Genomic DNA, 21,753 nt, shown 5'->3' on the forward strand with positions numbered 1-21,753 from the left:
TTCCATTGTATATATGTGCCACATCTTCTTTATCCATTCATCCGATGATGGACACTTAGGTTGTTTCCAGCTCCGGGCTATTGTGAATAGAGCTGCAATGAACATTTTGGTACATGTCTCTTTTTGAATTATGGTTTTCTCAGGGTATATGCCTAGTAGTGGGATTGCTGGGTCATATGGTAGTTCTATTTTTAGTTTTTTAAGGAACCTCCATACTGTTCTCCATAGTGGCTGTACCAATTCACATTCCCACCAGCAGTGCAAGAGTGTTCCCTTTTCTCCACACCCTCTCCAGCATTTATTGTTTCTAGATTTCTTGATGATGGCCATTCTGACTGGTGTGAGATCATATCTCATTGTAGTTTTGATTTGCATTTCTCTAATGATTAATGATGTTGAGCACTCTTTCATGTGTTTGTTGGCAGTCTGTATATCTTCTTTGGAGAAATGCCTATTTAAGTCTTCTGCCCATTTTTGGATTGGGTTGTTTGTTTTTTTGCTATTGAGCTGCATGAGCTGTTTATAAATTTTGGAGATTAATCCTTTGTCAGTTGCTTCATTTGCAAATATTTTCTCCCATTCTGAGGGTTGTCTTTTGGTCTTGTTTATGGTTTCCTTTGCTGTGCAAAAGCTTTGAAGTTTCATTAGGTCCCATTTGTTTATCATTGTTTTTATTTCCATTTCTCTAGGAGGTGGGTCCAAAAGGATCTTGCTGTGATTTATGTCATAGAGTGTTCTACCTATGTTTTCCTCTAAGAGTTTGATAGTTTCTGGCCTTACATTTAGGTCTTTAATCCATTTTGAGCTTATTTTTGTGTATGGTGTTAGGGAATGATCTAATCTCATACTTTTACATGTCCCTGTCCAGTTTTCCCAGCACCACTTATTGAAGAGGCTGTCCTTTCTCCACTGTACATTCCTGCCTCCTTTATCAAAGATAAGTTGGCCATATGTGCGTGGGTTTATCTCTGGGCTTTCTATCCTGATCCACTGATCTATCTTTCTGTTTTTATGCCAGTACCACACTGTCTTAATTACTGTAGCTTTGTAGTATAGTCTGAAGTCAGGCAGCCTGATTCCTCCAGCTCCGTTTTTCGTTCTCAAGATTGCTTTGGCTATTCGGGGTCTTTTGTTTTTCCAAACAAATTTTGAAATTTTTTGTTCTACTTCTGTGAAAAATGCCAGTGGTAGTTTGATAGGGATTGCATTGAATCTGTAGATTGCTTTGGGTAGTAGAGTCATTTTCACAATATTGATTCTTCCAATCCAGGAGCATGGTATATCTCTCCATCTATTTATATCATCTTTAATTTCTTTCATCAGTGTCTTATAATTTTCTGCATACAGGTCTTTTGTCTCCTTAGGTAGGTTTATTCCTAGATATTTTATTCTTTTTGTTGCAATGGTAAATGGGAGTGTTTTCTTGATTTCATTTTCAGATTTTTCATCATTAGTGTACAGGAATGCCAGAGATTTCTGTGCATTAATTTTGTATCCTGCTACTTTACCAAATTCATTGATTAGCTCTAGTAGTTTTTCGGTAGCATCTTTAGGATTCTCTATGTATAGTATCATGTCATCTGCAAACAGTGACAGCTTTACTTCTTCTTTTCCAATTTGGATTCCTTTTATTTTCTTTTCTTCTCTGATTGCTGTGGCTAAAACTTCCAAAACTATGTTGAATAAGAGTGGTGAGAGTGGGCAGCCTTGTCTTGTTCCTGATCTTAGTGGAAATGGTTTCAGTTTTTCACCATTGAGGACAATGTTGGCTGTGGGTTTGTCATATATGGCCTTTATTATGTTGAGGCAAGTTCCCTCTATGCCTACTTTCTGCAGGGTTTTTATCATAAATGGGTGTTGAATTTTGTCAAAAGCTTTCTCTGCATCTATTGAGATGATCATATGGCTTTTCTCCTTCAACTTGTTAATATGGTGTATCACATTGATTGATTTGCGTATATTGAAGAATCCTTGCATTCCTGGAATAAACCCCACTTGATCATGGTGTATGATCCTTTTAATGTGCTGTTGAATTCTGTTTGCTAGTATTTTGTTGAGGATTTTTGCATCTATGTTCATCAGTGATATTGGCCTGTAGTTTTCTTTCTTTGTGACATCCTTGCCTGGTTTTGGTATCAAGGTGATGGTGGCCTCGTAGAATGAGTTTGGGAGTGTTCCTTCCTCTGATATTGTTTGGAAGAGTTTGAGAAGGATGGGTGTTAGCTCTTCTCTAAATGTTTGATAGAATTCGCCTGTGAAGCCATCTGGTCCTGGGCTTTTGTGTGATGGAAGATTTTTAATCACAGTTTCAATTTCAGTGCTTGTGATTGGTCTATTCATATTTTCTATTTCTTCCGGAGTCAGTCTTGGTAGGTTGTGCATTTCTAAGAATTTGTCCATTTCTTCCAGGTTGTCCATTTTATTGGCATAGAGTTGCTTATAGTAATCTCTCATGATCTTTTGTATTTCTGCAGTGTCAGTTGTTACTTCTCCTTTTTCATTTCTAATTCTACTGATTTGAGTCTTCTCCCTTCTTTTCTTGATGAGTCTGGCTAATGGTTTGTCAATTTTGTTTATCTTCTCAAAGAACCAGCTTTTAGTTTGGTTGATCTTTGCTATCGTTTCCTTCATTTCTTTTTCATTTATTTCTGATCTGATCTTTATGATTTCTTTCCTTCTGCTAACTTTGGGGGTTTTTTGTTCTTCTTTCTCTAATTGCTTTAGGTGCAGGGTCAGGTTGTTTACTCGAAATGTTTCCTGTTTCTTAAGGTGGGATTGTATTGCTATAAACTTCCCCCTTAGAACTGCTTTTGCTGCGTCCCATAGGTTTTGGGTCGTCGTGTCTCCATTGTCATTTGTTTCTAAGTATTTCTTAATTTCCTCTTTGATTTCTTCAGTGATCACTTCATTATTGAGTAGTGTATTGTTTAGCCTCCATGTGTTTGTATTTTTTACAGATCTTTTCCTGTAATTGATGTCTAGTCTCATAGCATTGTGGTCGGAAAAGATACTTGATACAATTTCAATTTTCTTAAATTTACCAAGGCTTGATTTGTGACCCAAGATATGATCTATCCTGGAGAATGTTCCATGAGCACTTGAGAAAAATGTGTATTCTGTTGTTTTTGGGTGGAATGTCCTATAAATATCAATTAAGTCCATCTTGTTTAATGTATCATTTAAAGCTTGTGTTTCCTTATTTATTTTCATTTTGGATGATCTGTCCATTGGTGAAAGTGGGGTGTTAAAGTCCCCTACTATGATTGTGTTACTGTCGATTTCCCCTTTTATGGCTGTTAGTATTTGCCTTATGTATTGAGGTGCTCCTATGTTGGGTGCATAAATATTTACAATTGTTATATCTTCTTCTTGGATCGATCCCTTTATCGTTATGTAGTGTCCTTCTTTGTCTCTTCTAATAGTCTTTATTTTAAAGTCTATTTTGTCTGATATAAGAATTGCTACTCCAGCTTTCTTTTGATTTCCATTTGCATGGAATATCTTTTTCCATCCCCTTACTTTCAATCTGTATGTGTCTCTAGGTCTGAAGTGGGTCTCTTGTAGACAGCATATATATGGGTCTTGTTTTTGTATCCATTCAGCCACTCTGTGTCTTTTGGTGGGAGCATTTAGTCCATTTACATTTAAGGTAATTATTGATATGTATGTTCCTATTCCCATTTCCTTAATGGCTTTGGGTTCGTTATTGTAGGTATAGTCCTTCTGTTGTGTTTCTTGCCTAGAGAAGTTCCTTTAGCATTTGTTGTAAAGCTGGTTTGGTGGTGCTGAACTCTCTCAGCTTTTGCTTGTCTGTAAACGTTTTAATTTCTCCATCAAATCTGAATGAGATCCTTGCTGGGTAGAGTAATCTTGGTTGCAGGTTTCTCTCCTTCATCACTTTAATTATGTCCTGCCACTCCCTTCTGGCTTGTAGAGTTTCTGCTGAGAGATCAGCTGTTAACCTGATGGGGATTCCCTTGTGTGTTATTTGTTGTTTTTCCCTTGCTGCTTTTAATATGATTTCTTTGTGTTTAATTTTTGACAGTTTGATTAATATGTGTCTTGGCATATTTCTTCTTGGATTTATTCTGTATGGGACTCTCTGTGCCTCCTGGACTTGATTAACTATTTCCTTTCCCATATTAGGGAAGTTTTCAACTATAATCTCTTCAAATATTTTCTCAGTCCCTTTCTTTTTCTCTTCTTCTTCTGGAACCCCTATAATTCGAATGTTGGTGCGTTTAATGTTGTCCCAGAGGTCTCTGAGACTGTCCTCTGTTCTTTTCATTCTTTTTTCTTTATTTTTCTCTGCATCAGTTATTTCCACTATTTTATCTTCCACCTCACTTATCCGTTCTTCTGCCTCAGTTATTCTGCTATTGATCCCATCTAGAGTATTTTTCATTTCATTTATTGTGTTTTTAATCGATGCTTGATTCATCTTTAGTTCTTCTAGGTCCTTGTTAACTGTTTCTTGCATATTGTCTATTCTATTTCCAAGATTATGGATCTGGGAAATAGAATCTTGGATCAGCTTTACTATCATTATTCTGAATTCTTTTTCAGGTAGACTGCCTATTACCTCTTCATTTGTTAGGTCTGGTAGGTTTTTATCTTGCTCCTTCACCTGCTGTGTGTTTTTCTGCTTTCTCATTTTGCTTATGTTACTGTGTTTGGGGTCTCCTTTTTGCAGGCTGCAGATTCGTAGTTCCCGTTGTTTTTGGTGTCTGTCCCCCGTGGCTAAGGTTGTTTCAGTAGGTTGTGTAGGCTTCCTGGTGGGGGGGACTAATGCCTGTGTTCTGGTGGTTGAAGCTCGATCTTGTCTTTCTGGTGGACAGGTCCACGTCTGGTGGTGTGTTTTGGGGTGCCTGTGGCCTTATTATGTTTTTAGGTATCCTCTCTGCTAATGGGTGGGGTTGTGTTCCTGCCTTGCTAGTTGCTTGGCATAGGGTGACCAGCACTGTAGCTTGCTGGTCGTTGACTGAAGCTGGGTGCTGGTGTTGAGATGGAGATTCCTGGGAGATTTTCGCTGCTTGATATTATGTGGAGCTGGGAGGTCTCTTGTGGACCCGTGTCCTGAAGTTGGCTCTCCCACTTCAGAGGCACAGCACTAACTCCTGGCTGCAGCACCAAGAGCCTTTCATCCACCCGGCTCAGAATAACAGTGAGAAAAAGTAGAAAGAAATAATTAGTAGAAGAAAGAAAGAGAGATTGAAAGAAAGGAAGAAGGGAAGTAAGGAAGGAAGGAAGAAAGAAAGAAAGGAGGGAGGGAGGAAGGATGGAAAGAAAGGAAAGAAAGGAGGGAGGGAGGGAGGAATGAAAGCAAAAGGAAGAGTGAATGGAAGAAGAGAGGGAGGGAGGGAGGAAGGAAAGAAAGAAAGAAAGACAGGAGAGAGGGAGGGAGGGAGGAAGGAAAGAAAAAGAAAGTGGAAAGAAGAAGGGTGGGAGGGAGGGAGGGATGGAGGAAAGAAAAAGAAAGAAGGAAAGGAGGAGCGGAGGGAGGGAGGGAGGAAGGGAAGGGAGGAAAAAAAGAAAGAGCAGGTAAAGTAAAATAGAATAAAGTATGAAATATAGTAGCGTTATTAAAATTAAAAAGTAATTATTGAAAAAAAACACGGACCGAAAGAACCCTGGGACATATGGTGGAAGCAAAGCTATACAGAGAGAATCTTACACAGAAGATTACACATACACATTCACAAAAAGAGAGCAGGGGGAAAAATCAAAAATCTTGCTCTCCAAGTCCACCTCCTCGATTTGGGATAATTCGTTGTAAAAAGAGGAAAAGGGCGAAAAGTCTGAAATCTTGCTAAGTCCACCTCCTTAATTTGAGATAATTCGTTGTAAAAAGAGGGGGAAAAAAAGGGGGGAAAGTCTTAAATCTTGTCCTCAAGGACCACTTCCTCAATTTGGGATGATTCGCTGTCCATTCATGCACTCCACAGACGCAGGGCACATCAAATGGACCGTGGAGCTTTAATCCGCTGCCTCGGAGGCTGCACAGAGAGATTTCCCTGTCTCTGCTCTCACAGCTCCCGGGTCTCAGCCTTGGACCTGGCCCCGCCTCTGCGCGTAGGTCGCCGGAGGGCGTCCGTTCTTCGCTCAGACAGGACGGGCTTAAAGGAGCCGCTGATTCGGGGGCTCTGGCTCACTCAGGCAGAGGGGAGGGAGGGGAATGCCCTCTCCTCGCGCACCAGGCAACAAAAGGGAAAAAAGTCTCTTGCCTCTCCGGTAGCTCCAGACCCTTTCCCCGGACTCCCTCCGGGCTAGCACTAACCCCTTCAGGGTCTCTTCCTGCCGCCAGCCCCAGACCTCTCCCTGCGCTCCGACTGAAAGCCGATACCCGAGCCTCAGCTCCCAGCCCCGCCCGCCCTGGCGGCCGAGCAGACAAGTCTCTCGGGCTGGTGTGTGCCTGAGGGCACCGATCCTCTGTGCCAAAATCTCTCTGCTTTGCCCTCCACACCCCTGTTGCTGTGCTCTCCTCCGCTACTCCGAAGCTTTCCCCCTCCGCCACCTGCAGTCTCCGCCCTCGAAGGGGCTTGTAGTGTGTAGAAACCTTCCCTCCTTCACGGCTCCCTCCCACTGGTGCAGGTCCCGTCCATATCCTATTGTCTCTGTTTATTCTTTTTTTCTTTTGACCTACCCAGGTATGTGGGGAGTTTCTTGCCTTTTGGGGGGTCTGAGGTCTTCTGTCAGCGTTCAGTAGGTGTTCTGTTGGAGTTGTTCCACGTGTAGATGAATTTCTGATGTATCTGTGGGGAGGAAGGTGATCTCCGCGTCTTACTCTTCCGCCATCTTCCTCCGGCTCCTCTACTATGGATTCTTTAAAACCATACTTAACCGTACTTTGCATGGTAATTGCTTACATAACCACTTAATGTTTCCTAGCAGAGTGTAAGTTTGATGAGAGCAGAATCTCATTCTGATTTGTTTCTGTTTTCCTCATAGCTCCAAGAGGTGGTCTTTATAAAAGTAATACCCACTCATAATAACATAGAACATTAGAGATAAAATGGTACATTCTGGTTCTGAGTTTGAATTCTTCAGTGCATTTCTCTTTCTTCATCTTTAAGATGATGATAATAAGGTACCTACCATATGTTATTGTGAGAATTAAAAAGAAATATATAATTTTGTAAACTGAAACATTATGAAACATTATCATTCCCAGGGAGAAAGAGGGGTGTGTGTGTTTTGTGTGTGTGTGTGTGTGTGTGTGTGTGTGTGTATGTATATACACACATATATATAATCTGAAATACGTACGTTTAATAATAATTAGAATGATAAAAAATTTTGCTTATATTCTTAAACGGGGCTAGATAAGAAAATGTATTTCAGAGAAAAAGAGTAACAGAACACAAGTCATGGTATATTTCCAGAATAATATTAAAATAAACCTATGTGTTTGCCAGGGGAATCTCTACTATCCATGAATCTCAGTTAATAAAAATGCCAGAATAATAAGTAAAGGCAGTGTTGGTGTATTTCTTTGGCATCAGTAACGTTAGTAATCATTTATAATAAAGATTCATTCCATTAGGTCAGGTGCTCTTACTAGTTTATGACATTTCTCTACCGGTGCCACTAAAATCGTAACTCTGGACCAGTGATTAGCCTGTGATAACTCAATCTCAGAATCCCAATTTGAGGATCTGCTTCCTAGAGCCACTCCTAGTACCAATTACTATATTAGTTAAGGCCCTGGCAAGAAACAGATGATGCACTTAAAAGGGACAATTGAAGAGAATTTAATGAAGGAACTATGTATTTATAAATTGTGGGTGGGATTAAGGGAAACCAACAAGATATACTGTAACACCCTGGGGCTCGCAGGGTAGCGACGGTGGGAAGCCTTTACCATATGTAGAATTGAAGGGAAGCGGTTTGAGGAGTCGGGACACTTAACGGACCCCGAAGGAGAGAGCCACTCATTAGAAGCTGAAACCTTCCATAGAGGAATGCTAGCACTGCCAGGGAGGTCTAGCAGGAGAGGGATCCAGGATAATAAATATTCTCTCCTGCCCCCTGATTTCTTGCTGGTGCTTCCTATTGGCTAAACATACCTGTAAGTGAGGGACAAAGAAATCTGGTTGATACAGTCCACAGAAGTCAGCCTCTAAGGGCACAGAGTTGGGCCAAGAAATGCAGAGAGTGGATTCATGCATCAAATGGAAACGGTTTAGCTCACAAGCCCACCCTTTCTGGCTTGAAGTCCATGCTATTTCTATAGTAACACCTTTCCTACAACTAATAATACGTGCTACTCACTTTTCTAGACATACCACTTAAGGAATTTTTTTAAAGTTTGCTATTTTCTTTAGAATTGAAAAAATGTTACGTAGATTCTAAGTATTTGATTACCACTATATAACTGCTAGGAATCAAATAACAGTATTTGAGAGCTGTGATTAAAAGCCAAAGACAGTTGAACATTGTGATTGCATAATCTAACCTCACTTTGCTTTTCTGAATTAAAGAAGCAGAGATTAGAAAGGGATATCAAAGCTAGGAGACAGCAACAGAAGTTAGAAATTAAAGTATACTCTTCTATTTTAGATGAAGGTTCACCCCCAAAATTTAGATGTACACTCATGGTTATAGTTTTCACCTAGCCATTTAAGACATGTAGAATGTTTTGCTAATTTAAATTTACATTTTACCAAGAATAATGAGTTTGAATTGAATTATACATATTTAATATGCATAATGTGATTTTTTTTCAGAAATAGTTGTTGCTGAAAGTGTGGTTGTTATTAAGAAATTACTGCAAATGCAACCTGTACAACATGGTGAAATTATTAAACATATGGCCAAACTCTTGGACAGTATCACTGTGAGTACCAATTAAGAGATCTTTGCTTTTAGTACCAATTCAGCCGAATTTTATTCAGTAAATTATGGTTTTGTTAAAATAAACAGACATACTGAAGTATAATGGTAAAGAGAACTGAACTCTCCTTGTTCTAAGATTCCACACTGTTGTGGAAGGGAATCACAAATCTGAAAAAAGGGAAGGATTCAATAAATACTGCAGTATTGGCTTGGAATTGGAGATATCAATGTGAACTTCATGGGTTTTTATATAGATAGCTAGATGTGTTGGAGTGTATATGCATGTATGTGTGTGTCTACACATTTGTATGTACACATATGCATTCGTACATGAGTATACAAACATCTGTTTCCTAATGCTGTCCTTTAAGAGGGCCTACATGCAATAATAACCCCAGTACCACTGAGCACACCTAGTGCCCAGATCTTGTTTTTTTTCTTTTAATTGAGGTATAATTTTATACCATAAAATTCACCCTTTTAAGTATATAACTCAGTGGGTTTTGGTATATTCACAAGGTTGTGCAACCATGACCACTCTGTAATTCCAGAACGTTTTCATCATCCCTAAAATCAAGTTCCTAACGTGAAACTCCTGATCCTTCCGTTACTGCAGCCACTGACCACTAATCTACTTTCTGTCGCTATGGATTTGCTTATTCTGGACATTTCATACAAATAGAATTATATAATAAGTGGCCTTTTGTGTCTGGCTTTTTTCTTTTTTTTTTAATTTATTTATTTCTTTTTGGCTGCTTGGGTCTTCGTTGCTGTGTCCAGGCTTTCTCTGGCTGTGGCAAGCGGGGGCCACTCTTCCTTGAGCGGGCTTCTCATTGTGGTGGCCTCTCTTGCTGCGGAGCACAGGCTCTAGGCATGCGGGCTTCAGTAGTTGTGGCACATGGGCTCAGTAGTTGTGGCTTGCAGGCTCTAGAGCGCAGGCTCAGTAGTTGTGGCACATGGGCCCAGTTGCTCCACGGCATGTGGGATCCTCCCGGACCAGGGCTCGAACCTGTGTCCCCTGCATTGGCAGGCGGACTCCCAACCACTGCACCACCAGGGAAGCCCTGGCTTTTTTCACTTAGAGTGTTTTCAAGGTTCATGCATGTTGTAGAATGTAGTACTGCATCTCCTTTTATGGTAGACTTTGGTTTTTAAATTCCATTTGGCATTTAAAGGAACCAGGGCTCCTTAGAGAAATGGCTGATTTCTGAGCTAGGGCAAGGAAAGAAGATAATCTTGGAACATCTTGTTGGGCCATAAAAACAAGACAGTGCTCACAGAATGGTAGAGACGTGTCAGAAAGATACAAGAGCCAGCTTAAATGAGCCCCTACTGGCTAATTTGAGCAACAAAATAAATGATGGTAAAAAGATTATAACCTATTGAATAGGGTAAGAATCTCTGAATCCACACTTGAATGGATGAATTAATGAATGAGTAAGGAGAAAGGGAAGTTCTTCCTTACAATGCAAAAACAACTAATAATTGTAGAAGAACAAACGATGGAATTAGAATAGCCATCACAACAGTAATAGATTCACGTGAGAATCATTAACAAATGCTGAAAGCTAGGGGGTGAAAATTTGAGTAGTAACAGGATATTTGCAGTTTCAAGGTATAAATAACCTCATAAGTTATTCTTAATTTAAAAGGGCAAATTATTGACTTTTGACTTTACAGCGGAGAAGCCTAGCAGACACTACCTGAACCAAATGAACATAGTTATCATTGCCAGAAGTGGGATTATGTACCTTCTGATAAGATACACCGAATAGAACTCAGCATCAAGTCTGTTGAATTCCTGCCAAAAGTGAATAACTTGAATCTAATCATGAGACAAAACCAAATGAGGGTATTCTACAAAATAATTGTCTTACAGTCTTTAAAAATGCTAATATCATAAAATGGAAAGAAAAACTCAGGAACTTTTGCAGGTTAAAAGAGATTAGAAGGATATGACAACTGTATGTAACATAATTTTGGATTTTCTTTTGCTATAAAGGATTTTATAGGGATAATTGGAAAAATCTCAATAAAATCTTTAGAATAGTTCATAGTATTGATTCAGTGTTCAGTTTCCTGGATTTTAAATAATTCTACTGTGTTTATTATATAAGAGCATTCCTTTTTTTAGGAAGTTTACACTGAAGTATTTCAGAGTATTAGGGCATATCTACAACTTTGAGTGATTTGGAAACCAAAATGTGTTTGTATATGTAGAAAGCTAGAGCAAATGTAGTAAAATGTTAACATTTGGGAAATGTGGGTGAAGGGTATTCAGAAATTCTTTTTATTCTTCTTGCAAGTTTTCTATACATCTGAAGTTGTTTAAAAATTAAATTAAATTAAAAAATAAATATTAATTTGTGCTCTGTCACATTACATGTCCTTACATTAATATCGCTGTACATCACTTTGCCCATCACTTTGCCCACCAATATAAAATGGTGAGGGTAAAAGAATCTATGTTATTGAAAGTATTGTGTTAGTTAGGAAATGTAAAGCTCTTAGAACATTGCCTGGCACACAGCACCGTGTGTTAGTTGTTATTGTTATTTGTGTCCTGTTTCATTCTCTTCTTCCTTTAGAACTAAAGTTTTCGGAAGAATTACCTGAAAAGAATTTTATTTCCTTACCTTCAATTCGTCAACCCATCACAGTCTGATTTTGTCTCTCCACCACTCCACTACTTCTGCTTTTGCAAGGTCATTGACTATCTCCTTTTATTAAATCCAGTGGATAATTTGCTGTCCACATCTTTCTTGATCTTTCATTAGCATTTGATTTCACTGACCACTGCTTCCCTTTTGAGACATTCTCTCCATTGCTTCTGCTGGTTTTTCTTCAAACTCTTCTCCATTGTGTTTGTCTTTTACTCTGCCTGTCCCTTGAATGTTGGTTAGTTTGACAGCTAATGTTCTCTAACTAGAGGGGTTGTTGTTTAAGGAGGGGGCAGTATATTACAGTCAGCCCTCATATTCATAAGTTTTGCATCCACAGATTCAACCAACCGGGGGTGGAAATTTTGATCCAGGTTGGTTGAATCTGCATATGCAAAACCTGCGACTGCATGTTTTTTGAAAAAAAATCTGCGTGTAAGTGGACCCATGCAGCCCAAACCCCTGTTGTGCAAGGGTCACCCTTCTTCCTTGTTTGAAGATGGGGTAATCTATACTCAGAGTCTGTTCAGAGGGATCATATTTGTATAGTTAAAGGTAATAGATGGCTAGGTTTGGAGCCTAGTAGTCAGGACCAATTTTTAATCTCTCTAGTGGCAAAGTTTTCTTTCCTTCAGAGTGTTATTAAAGCTTGCAGGGCAGTTACACATTTATCTTAAAGCTAAGAATAATACTCACAGGGTCACTTAGCATCTGATCTTCTACCACATTCTCACCACTGTTCTTTTTCTTCATATCTACTGTTATTGTTGATTAATCATCAAAGTCAGGACTTATTACAAAGACTGTGTATGAGAGGTTAAGAGAGTGGATTTGAAAACCAGATGAGTTGTGTTCAAATTTAGTCTCTGCCTTTTACTTGCTTTGTGATCTTAAGCAATACTTGGCTTCTCCCTGCTCAAGTTTTCTTCTCTGTAAAATGGGAACCGTAGTACTAATAACTATAGATCTCTTGTGAGGAATAAATGAGTCAACATATTTGAAACACTTAAAACAGAGCTTCGTGTAAGCTGTAATTATGATTATGGCTATATTTAAAGTTTTTGAGGAAGACAGACAATGATAAGGTTTGAATTTAGTAAGCATCCTTGTTGCTTCAATTCTATTTTACTAATTTATTTAACATAACTCCTCTAGTGCTAATCATCTGCCAGGCACTATTCTAAGCAACTTAAAAATATAAATCATTAATTTTAATAACAACTCTGAAAGGTAGGTTCTATTCTATATATTTTACATAAAAGAAAACTGAGGCACAGAGAGGTTAAGTAACTTGCCTAAGGTCACATATCTACTAGGTCTGCTTTCTTTTTTTTTTCTTTTTTTTTTTTTTTTTTTTTTTTTTTTTTTGCGGTACGCGGGCCTCTCACTGTTGTGGCCTCTCCCGTTGCGGAGCACAGGCTCCGGACGCACAGGCTCAGCGGCCATGGCTCACGGGCCCAGCCGCTCCGCGGCATGTGGGATCTTCCCGGACCGGGGCACGAACCCGTGTCCCCTACATCGGCAGGCGGACTCTCAACCACTGCGCCACCAGGAAAGCCCGGTCTGCTTTCTTAACCAATACATCATGCTGTATCTGTTTTCCATTTCTAGTCTCTCTTTTTTGTGTTCAATTCACTTGCCTACTCAGTGACCTGGCCAGGACTTTATTTTTGTTTCCTTTTGATTCCCCTAAATCACTGAGAAATTAGGGATTAGATTGGTCCATATTTGCCCATATGTGAAACAAATGTTTGACATTATTTGTCAGTGATCTATTGATGGGAGATAAGAGGGTAAAGCCTTTTCCTCAAGTCTACTGAGATAGACATCCAGCATCCCTGTGTACCAAGCATCAAATTTCAGTAGTATTTTTAGTCATTGTAACAATCACAAATACTCCTACAGGTATTTAGATACCTTTTAGACAAGTGTTACATCATCTAGTAAGAACCACTTTTCTAAGCAAGAACTAATGAACCACAGCAGTGAACTCTAGATTGGGGAAATCAAAGAATAGAGATACACAAATATATGTATATATTTATACACATAATTAAAATGTATAAAGATAGACTAGGAATGTCTAACAAAAGTGCTGAGAACTCTTGAAAAAGAAGGGCCATAATATAAGGGAAATTCTAATAATCTGGAACTAAAAATATTGAACAATCTTAGAAAATCCAGGGGTAGGATGGGATTGGGGCAGAATAAATGTGTTTTGAAGGTCTCATGGGAGGAAGAGAGGGGAGAGAAGTGAAATTATTTTTGTATTCTCATCTTGTGTTTAAAAAGTAGCAAGGTGCCCCCCACCTCCTGGCACACCAGCCTGTCTCCCCTCCCCAGCCCTGACGGGCGGGCAGGCTGCCTGAGGAAGCGGGAGGGGAGGGCTGGCCCGGTCGGCAGGCAGACGACGATGCGGAGCTTCTGCATGGCCCCCAGCTGCACGCGGAAGAGCACGCAGTCGGACCTGGCCTTTTTCAGGTTCCCGCGGGATCCAGCCAGATGCCAGAAGTTAGTGGAGAATTGTAGGAGAGCCGACTTAGAAGTCAAAACGCCTGATCAACTAATTTAACATTACCGGTTGTGTGCCAAACACTTTGAGACTTATATGATCCATAGAACTAGTCCTTAGAGGGCAGTTCTTCAAGATAATGCAATACCAACAATATTTGATCTTACCGACCATTTGAATAATCCACACAGACACAGAAAAAACGAATAAAAGAATTGAGTGAAGATGAAATCAGGACACTGAAACAGAAGAAAATTGATGAAACTTCTGAACAGGAACCAAAACATAAGGAAATAAACAACAGCAATGCTCAGGACGCCAGTGCAGAAGAAGGGGGTGAAGAGCAGGATGAAGACTTTTACCTTTAAGCCTTGAAGAGAAGGAAAACAAAGAATACTTAAAATATTTATTTGAAATTTTAATTCTTATGGGAAACAGAACATACCTCTGGATGGATATGAAGCTGATGAAATCCCAGAAGGTCTCTTTACTCCTGATAACCTTCAAGCACTGCTGCAGTGCCGGATCAGTTCTGGTGAAGAGGTCCTGAGAAGGCACTTTGAGACAACGGCAGTTAACACATTGTTCTGTTTGAAAACACAGCAAAAACAGATGCTAGAGATCTGTGAGAGCTGCATTTGGGAAGAAACCCTCAGGGAAGTGGGAGACTCTCCCTTCTTTTCCATCGTCACTGATGACGTGGTGGGCATAGCAGGGGAAGTGCACCTGCCTGGGTTGGTGAGGTTTGTTGACGAAGCTCACAGCCTGAGAGAGGAATTTGTGGGTTTCCTGCCTTATGAAGCCGATGCAGAAATTTTGGCTGTGAAATTTCACACTACGATAACTGAGAAGTGGGGATTAAACATGGAGTACTGTCGTGGCCAGGCTTACATTGTGTCCAGTGGGTTTTCTTCCAAAGTGAAAGTTGTTGCTTCTAGACTTTTAGAGAAATATCCCCAAGCTATCTACACACTCTGCTCTTCCTGTGCCTTAAATACGTGGTTGGCAAAATCAGTGCCTGTTACGGGAGTATCTGTCATATTAGGAACAATTGAGGAAGTTTGTTCTTTTTTCCATCAATCACCACAACTGCTTTTAGAGCTTTACAATGTACTTTCTGTCCTCTTTCAGAACAGTGAAGAAAGGGGCAAAGAACTGAAGGAAATATGCTATTCTCAGTGGACAGGCAGGCATGATGTGTTTGGAATCTTAGTGGACCTCCTACAAGCACTTGTGTTGTGTTTAGATGGTATAATTAGTGACACAAATGTTAGATGGAATAACTGTATAGCTGGCCGAGCATTTGTACTCTGTAGTGCAGTAACAGATTTTGATTTCATCGTTACCATTGTTGTTCTTAAAAATGTTCTATCTTTTACAAGAGCCTTTGGGAAAAATCTTCAGGGGCAAATCTCCGATGCCTTCTTTGCAGCCAGTAGTTTGACTGCAGTGCTGCATTCACTAAATGAAGTGATGGGAAATATCGAAGTTTATCATGAATTTTAGTTTGTGGAAGCCACAAATTTGGCAACCAAACTTGATATTCAGATGAAACTCCCAGGGAAATTTCGCAGAGCTCAGCACAGTGACCTGAAATCTCAGCTAACCTCTGCGAGTTACTAATAAACTCTTAAGTGTTCCAACAGTGAAACACATTATTCAGGGACTGAAAGATATATTCTCAGAACAACACCTCAAAGCTCTTAAATGCTTATCTCTGGTACCCTCTGTCATGGGACAGCTCAAATTCAATACATCAGAGGAGCATGATGCTGACATGTACAGAAGTGACTTACCTAATCCTGACATGCTCTCTGCTGAGCTGCATTGTTGGAGAATCAAGTGGAAACACAGAGGGAAACATATAGAACTTCCATCCACTATTTATGAAGCCCTTCATCTGCCAGACATCAAGTTTTTCCCTAATGTTTATGCATTGCTGAAGGTCCTATGTATTCTTCCTGTGACGAAGGTTGAGAATGAATGCTCTGAAAGTGGGCGAAATCATCTCAAAGCATACCTGAGGAACACTTTGACAGACCAAAGGTCAAGTAACTTGGCTTTGCTTAACATAAATTTTGATATAAAACACGATTTGGATTTAATGGTGGATACATATATCAAACTCTATACAAGTAAGTCAGAGCTCCCTACAGATAATTCAGAAACCATTGCACATACCTAAGAGACTTTTAAAATTGGCTTTCTCTTATATGTGATATTTGAAAAAATCTGTCAGAAATTTGAAAATATCTTACAGAAAAGTTGTAAGGTGTACGTAGGCCACTTAATCACTGAATATCTTGATCTGTAGGCCTCCCATTGAGTACATTAGTCATTGATAATCTGCCTGTTAAAATGGCCTGTTTGAACTCCCATACTTTGGAGACCTAACTGTTCTTCCAGAAGATAGCATTGAAAGTACCACGTTACACTCTGTGTGATCTCTGCTAATGGCACTTTGGAATTGTATTAGTTAAGTCATTTTAGACATAACATTTATCGCTGTGGATCCAGTTATCAGGGACTGAGTTATCAGTTCTTTGAAGAAATAAATTTTGAGGAGGTATGGGAGGAAGGAATACATTTATAAAACGTTACAATGAAGCTCATGACTGACCTTTGAATGGCAGGAGTTTTAAATATGCTGTTAAAAATCTGTAAGGGACAGTTAAGAAAATTATCAGACTGTAAGAGAAATGTGTGAGCTCGCCAAACAAGAATTTCAGTGTAGATTTTGTCTTTATCAAATGAAGTTAAAGGAACAAGTTATAGTTAAAGTTTGAATGGAAGAGCCTGCCATTGTTGTTCCACATCTGGTTGTTGCTGTTTACGTTCCTTTATTGAGCCTACATCCTCATAAGCTTTTTGAACACTTCTGTTTCATGGTCAAGACAGGATCAGAGGCCATGGATACTGACAACTGATTTGTTTGTTTTCTTGGTTTTTTTCCAAGACTGTATCTACTGCCTCATCTTGATTTACAAGCAAAACCTAGAAAAACTATGAAAATAAGTGTTTTGTAGTTTATCTAGGAATAATACAGAAAATATTGCTGTTATTTTTGAAAATCAATTTTGTATAGTTTATTTCAACCTAAATAAAATGTGAATTTTGTTTAAAAAAATAGTAAGGTGAAAATAGCTTATCTTGGGGTGAAAACAGTGGGTTTTGATAGGGAAAATAGTTAATTCCTTGTTTATAAAGAATGATGGAGAAATATGTGTCTGGTTATGAGAAAGAAATAGGAATGTGGAGTTCTGTATTCCCCATCATCTTGTGCAGAATTTAGTTAAAACTTGTGCTTTTTAGCTTGTTCTGCTCTTGTTAGAAACGAAGAGGTAAAGGCAAGGGAGTATTAGGGCTTCCAGGTGAATGCAGCTGCTTATACATGAAACCTGTGGTAGTAGTATATAAGACCCATATCAAGCAAACCACAGACTTCGTTGGAAGAAGAATTTGTTGTATTTGATTATGTCCCTGTGTGGGGCTCAGGAGAATGTTGGATTGCATCGACTTTCTCTACGGCAGTTGTTGGAATATTAGCCAAGTACATACTTTCTTACAAACCTATATAGCAAAGCTTGTTTTTCTGTTTTTGTCAGATAGAAGATAACTATTAGTGGAATACAAAATATGGTGGGAATTCCAAATTCACAAAAGGAAAAAAAGAAAACCAAAATGTAAAGTAAATAATAAATTTTTAAAAATTAAAATGAAAGAGTTAAAATCAAGAAGTAAGATGGAAGAGTAAAAATCAAATATATCCTACTCTGAATATGAGTGGATTGCATTCTCTCATTAGAAGACAGACTTCAAATTGGAATGAAAAACAAAAGCCAGATAGAGGCCATTTATAATTAAAACACCATAATCAAAGTGATAAAGGTTGAAAATAAGAAAGTAGGGAGAGAGACATTAAGTGAATATCAACAAGAATTTAAAATTAATTAAAGGCTTTTAACAGGATAAAATGGAACATTATAAAATGGAAAAAAAAAGACCCAATTTACAAAGAAATTAAGAAACATAAACCTATGTGCACAAAAAATATGGCAACCAAATAAATATGTAAATGAAAAATCTATTGGAAATGCAAGGAGAAATAGATAAAATACAGTTTTGGTGGGTGACTTTAATATGCTTGTCTCGAATTAGATATACCTCATAGATTTTTAAGTAAGATGTAGATGTAAGGACAGAGAAATTAAATAACAGAATCAATACTTGATATAGTAAATATAGCTAAAATCTTATACCACTTTTATGAATGTATCCTAGAACATTTACAAAAAGTCATTTACTTAGACATAAAGTAAACTTAAAGCTTTTATATTTTTTAACCTTAAGCAATAACATAAGAATTAAATATTTTAAAATGGTACCAGAGCAGTTGTGAAGCAAGAAATACACTTTTAAATTAAAGTTTAAAGAAAAAAATACAGGCTTTCCAAAAAGCACAGAAAAAGAAAATACTTTAGTCAAAATGTGTGGGGCATGGCTAAAGCTGTAACTGTCACCATTTTTAAAGTAAAGAGACCAAAAATAAAAGAATTTGATATTTGTCCTGAGACATTTGAAAAATAACAGTGAAAGAAAGCATAGAAACCTAAGAGGGATCAGAGATGATTGTGTAAAATGGAATACTAAATGAAGATAGTTGAAATTGATAAATACATCTTAAATGTGGTCCTTTGGAAGGATAATAAAGTAGAAAATCCCTCCTGATTCTGATAAGGTGGAGAGAAAGCAAAAGTAGACAAATTGGGACTGTGATATAGAAGAGATTAAAATAATTATAAGAAAATCTATATGCAGTTCTATAGCAAAAAAACCCGAACTTTTGGAGAATGAAAAGGTGATGAGTTTTTACCATTAACATACCTCAGGAAGCTGAAGTGCTTGAAGTGGGACAAGGAAGAAAGAAGCAAGATGGTTTGTGATGCATGACCCTAAAAATGGCCAGGGATTGGCGGCACAAGTTACTCCAGAAGAATGTGGTGAGGGGTGTAGCCAACAACAGCTTCAAATCAGAAGTGAATCCCCAGAATCTCTGCTCCAGTCAAGAGACCTATTCACAGAACAATGGCCATGTGGAAAAGAAAGTGGGCTTTATTAATCTGACCAAGCACTTGAGGACCTTTAAATGTGGGCACGTGATTCTAACACGAAGCCTGAGAGCCTTAAATGAGACCTCTTTCTTACTGAATCTCTGCCTATCTGACCTAAATCCTAGACCTCCTGGATTTTAGAAAGAGCCAGTCTGACCAGTGTCAGAGGACAAGAGTACACGATTGAGCATGTTTTCCCTCAGTACCTAAGCCACTTTATCAGGGCAAAATCCTGGGCTCATGTACCCTCTGGGAGGAGGAGGAACTGAGGTGACAGCTAGACCTCTTCCCACCGTGACCACCTTACTTATCCATAAAACCAGAGGTAAAAGGAAGTGGGAAAATGCCCCATGTGCATAAGTGTGGGAATAGGCAAGAAGATGGCCTAGATCTGCCCTGAAAAAAAAGGCTCGCTCTGGGGAAGCTGCAGGAGGCCTTAAGGGAGCCGTTGCACAGTGTGGCAAAAGAATAGGTGCAAAGGAATAAACTTTCATTTGATTAATGAGTAAATGAAACTCATTGATGTGAAATTGTTTGTCTCCATGATATATGTATCAGTCAGGAACCAGAACCAGTCTTCTTGCCTTGCTGGCCAGTATTCTTCCTAGAGTATAGCGCACTCATTGTCTCTGCCCAGTGCCCATGTCAAACTCTGGATCTAGACTTGGAGTTGCAGTCCTAGTTGTATCACTGACAAGCTGTGAGATGTTGGGCAAGTTTCTTATTTCCTTTGTGCCCCAGTTTCCTCATATATCAAGTGGGGATAATGGTAGAGTCTACTTCATAGGGCTTTTGTGATAACTGACTGAGAAAACAGGTAAGGTACTTAAAAACAATGCTGGTAAAACATGGTGGGAGCTCATTAGATGTTAGCTATGTAAGTTTTTAAAAAAGAGAACACAGATTTTATTGTATTCAAGACTTTGATTCCATTTGTTATGTAAGTGGCATAGTTGAAAATCTGAAAACTAAAATTTAAATTAATTCTGTATTTAAAATTCATTTATATTGAATAATTTATGTTGATAGGGCAGTCAACTGTCCTGATTGTGAATATATTTTATCCTTTGGAGTATCCTTCATTTGTAGTAAATACTGCTTTGGGAGCAAAGTTCTTCCAGAATGAAATGCACACTACCTGAGGATTGTTCTAAGAGTGTTTCACATTATCTTTAATGGGACAGGTGAGGGTTTCACATTATAAAAGAAGAGTTGAAAGATGTTATTTGGTAGACTACTGAGGAATACTGAAGTAGCGCCTTAGCCTTATGTACTCCGTGCCCGGGTACCTCATGAGCGCCTGCCATTTCACAAGTTAACTACACTTGCCCTGCCATCCCCACTTAATCCACACTCAGGTTTTCATGCATATTGAGTCCACATGCAGAATATTGAGTCTGATGTGCTGTTTGCATGCAGTTTGTTTAGATGTCTACTGATTTTGCCTTTGACAAATTTAAAGAAATAAAATCGATGTTTTTGCAGGATTTACTTTACACTGTTGCATTGTGCAGTGAGCTGGTATTGTAACACAATAGCTTTTAAATTGAACTACTTACAGAGTGATCTGTAAAATCTTTTAGATGTCTTTCTATAACTGTTGTGGTCAGCTAGGAAACATTATTTGTTTTTGCAGGCAAGTTAATGGGGTAAAATGGCAGTGGAAACTGCCTTCTGGTAGAAGGTTTAAAAAGTGCACTTAACCACTTGCTCAGGGCGTTTAGAATAAAGAATCAGGCAAAGTCATTTACAATCCAGTTTGTCTTCAAAAATATTGAAAAAAAAGTTCATAATGAAAGTATTATATGCATACATGTGTGTTATTAGTTTGGCCTTAGTTCCGTGTTCCTGTTTGTTCTGTTTGAAAAGACCGTGGAGGACAAAAAGTGACTAATTTTCTTACTTGCTCTTTTTTCAGTTGCTTCAAATCTTTGAAAATAGTGGCCATGGATTCATAGTATCAGTGGTGTACAAATAAGAGTCTTATAACTTAATTGGGAGAGAAAGGCAGGGCTGAAATTTGAAAATCTTATTCTGATTCCAGCCAAATGCACAAAAACATTGGGTTTGTCAGTTTTCTAAGCTTTTTAATGTCATCATGGAAAGATTGGTATCAGTATATTTATAGTGATATTATTTCCTGTTGTGAAGAAGTTTTCTATGTTTGTGTGTGTGTGTGTGTGTGTGTGTGTGTGTGTTTTATTTATTTGGTTGTGTCGGGTCTTAGTTGCGACAGGCGGGCTCCTTAGTTGCGGCTCGTGAGCTTCTTAGTTGCGGCAGGCAGGCTCCTTAGTTGCTGTTTTCTATGTTTTTAAACTAGAGATTTTCTTACTTAGTTCTGGACTCTCTGAATATGATCCTGGCCCCGCCCGCCCCCCCCACCACCACCTAGAGATTTTCATTGTGAGCCTTAGAACTTACTGATTTTTAATTTTTTAAAGAGTTATATTTTAAATGTATGCATTATGAATGTTTAGAGTATTTAAATATTATTATTTTAATCTTGATATATTAATGAATAGGAATATAAACAATCTCTTAGACCTTTTTGAGGTTGTCTTTTTAATTGCAAAGAAGTAAATAAATAAATAAGTGTATAACCAGAGGAAAATTACTTAAAGTGGGGAATAGATGT

The 21,753-nt window shown here is 38.5% G+C and overlaps 1 protein-coding gene across 2 annotated transcripts in view; it reads left to right on the top strand.

The window, feature by feature from the left end:
• The window catches only part of AP3B1 (adaptor related protein complex 3 subunit beta 1), a gene marked incomplete at both ends in the record, with an annotated part of 275,647 nt that overhangs the window by 123,561 nt on the left and 130,333 nt on the right, over window positions 1-21,753 (top strand). For both annotated transcript variants that reach the window (XM_079703244.1, XM_079703245.1), the window contains one exon: window positions 8,727-8,836. In XM_079703244.1, coding sequence (XP_079559370.1) covers window positions 8,727-8,836 — 110 coding nt within the window. The remainder of the gene's footprint in view (window positions 1-8,726; window positions 8,837-21,753) is intronic.

Source organism: Hyperoodon ampullatus (assembly GCF_949752795.1).
Source record: "Hyperoodon ampullatus genome assembly, chromosome: 4".
In the NCBI taxonomy this organism is placed as follows: Eukaryota; Metazoa; Chordata; class Mammalia; order Artiodactyla; family Ziphiidae; genus Hyperoodon; species Hyperoodon ampullatus.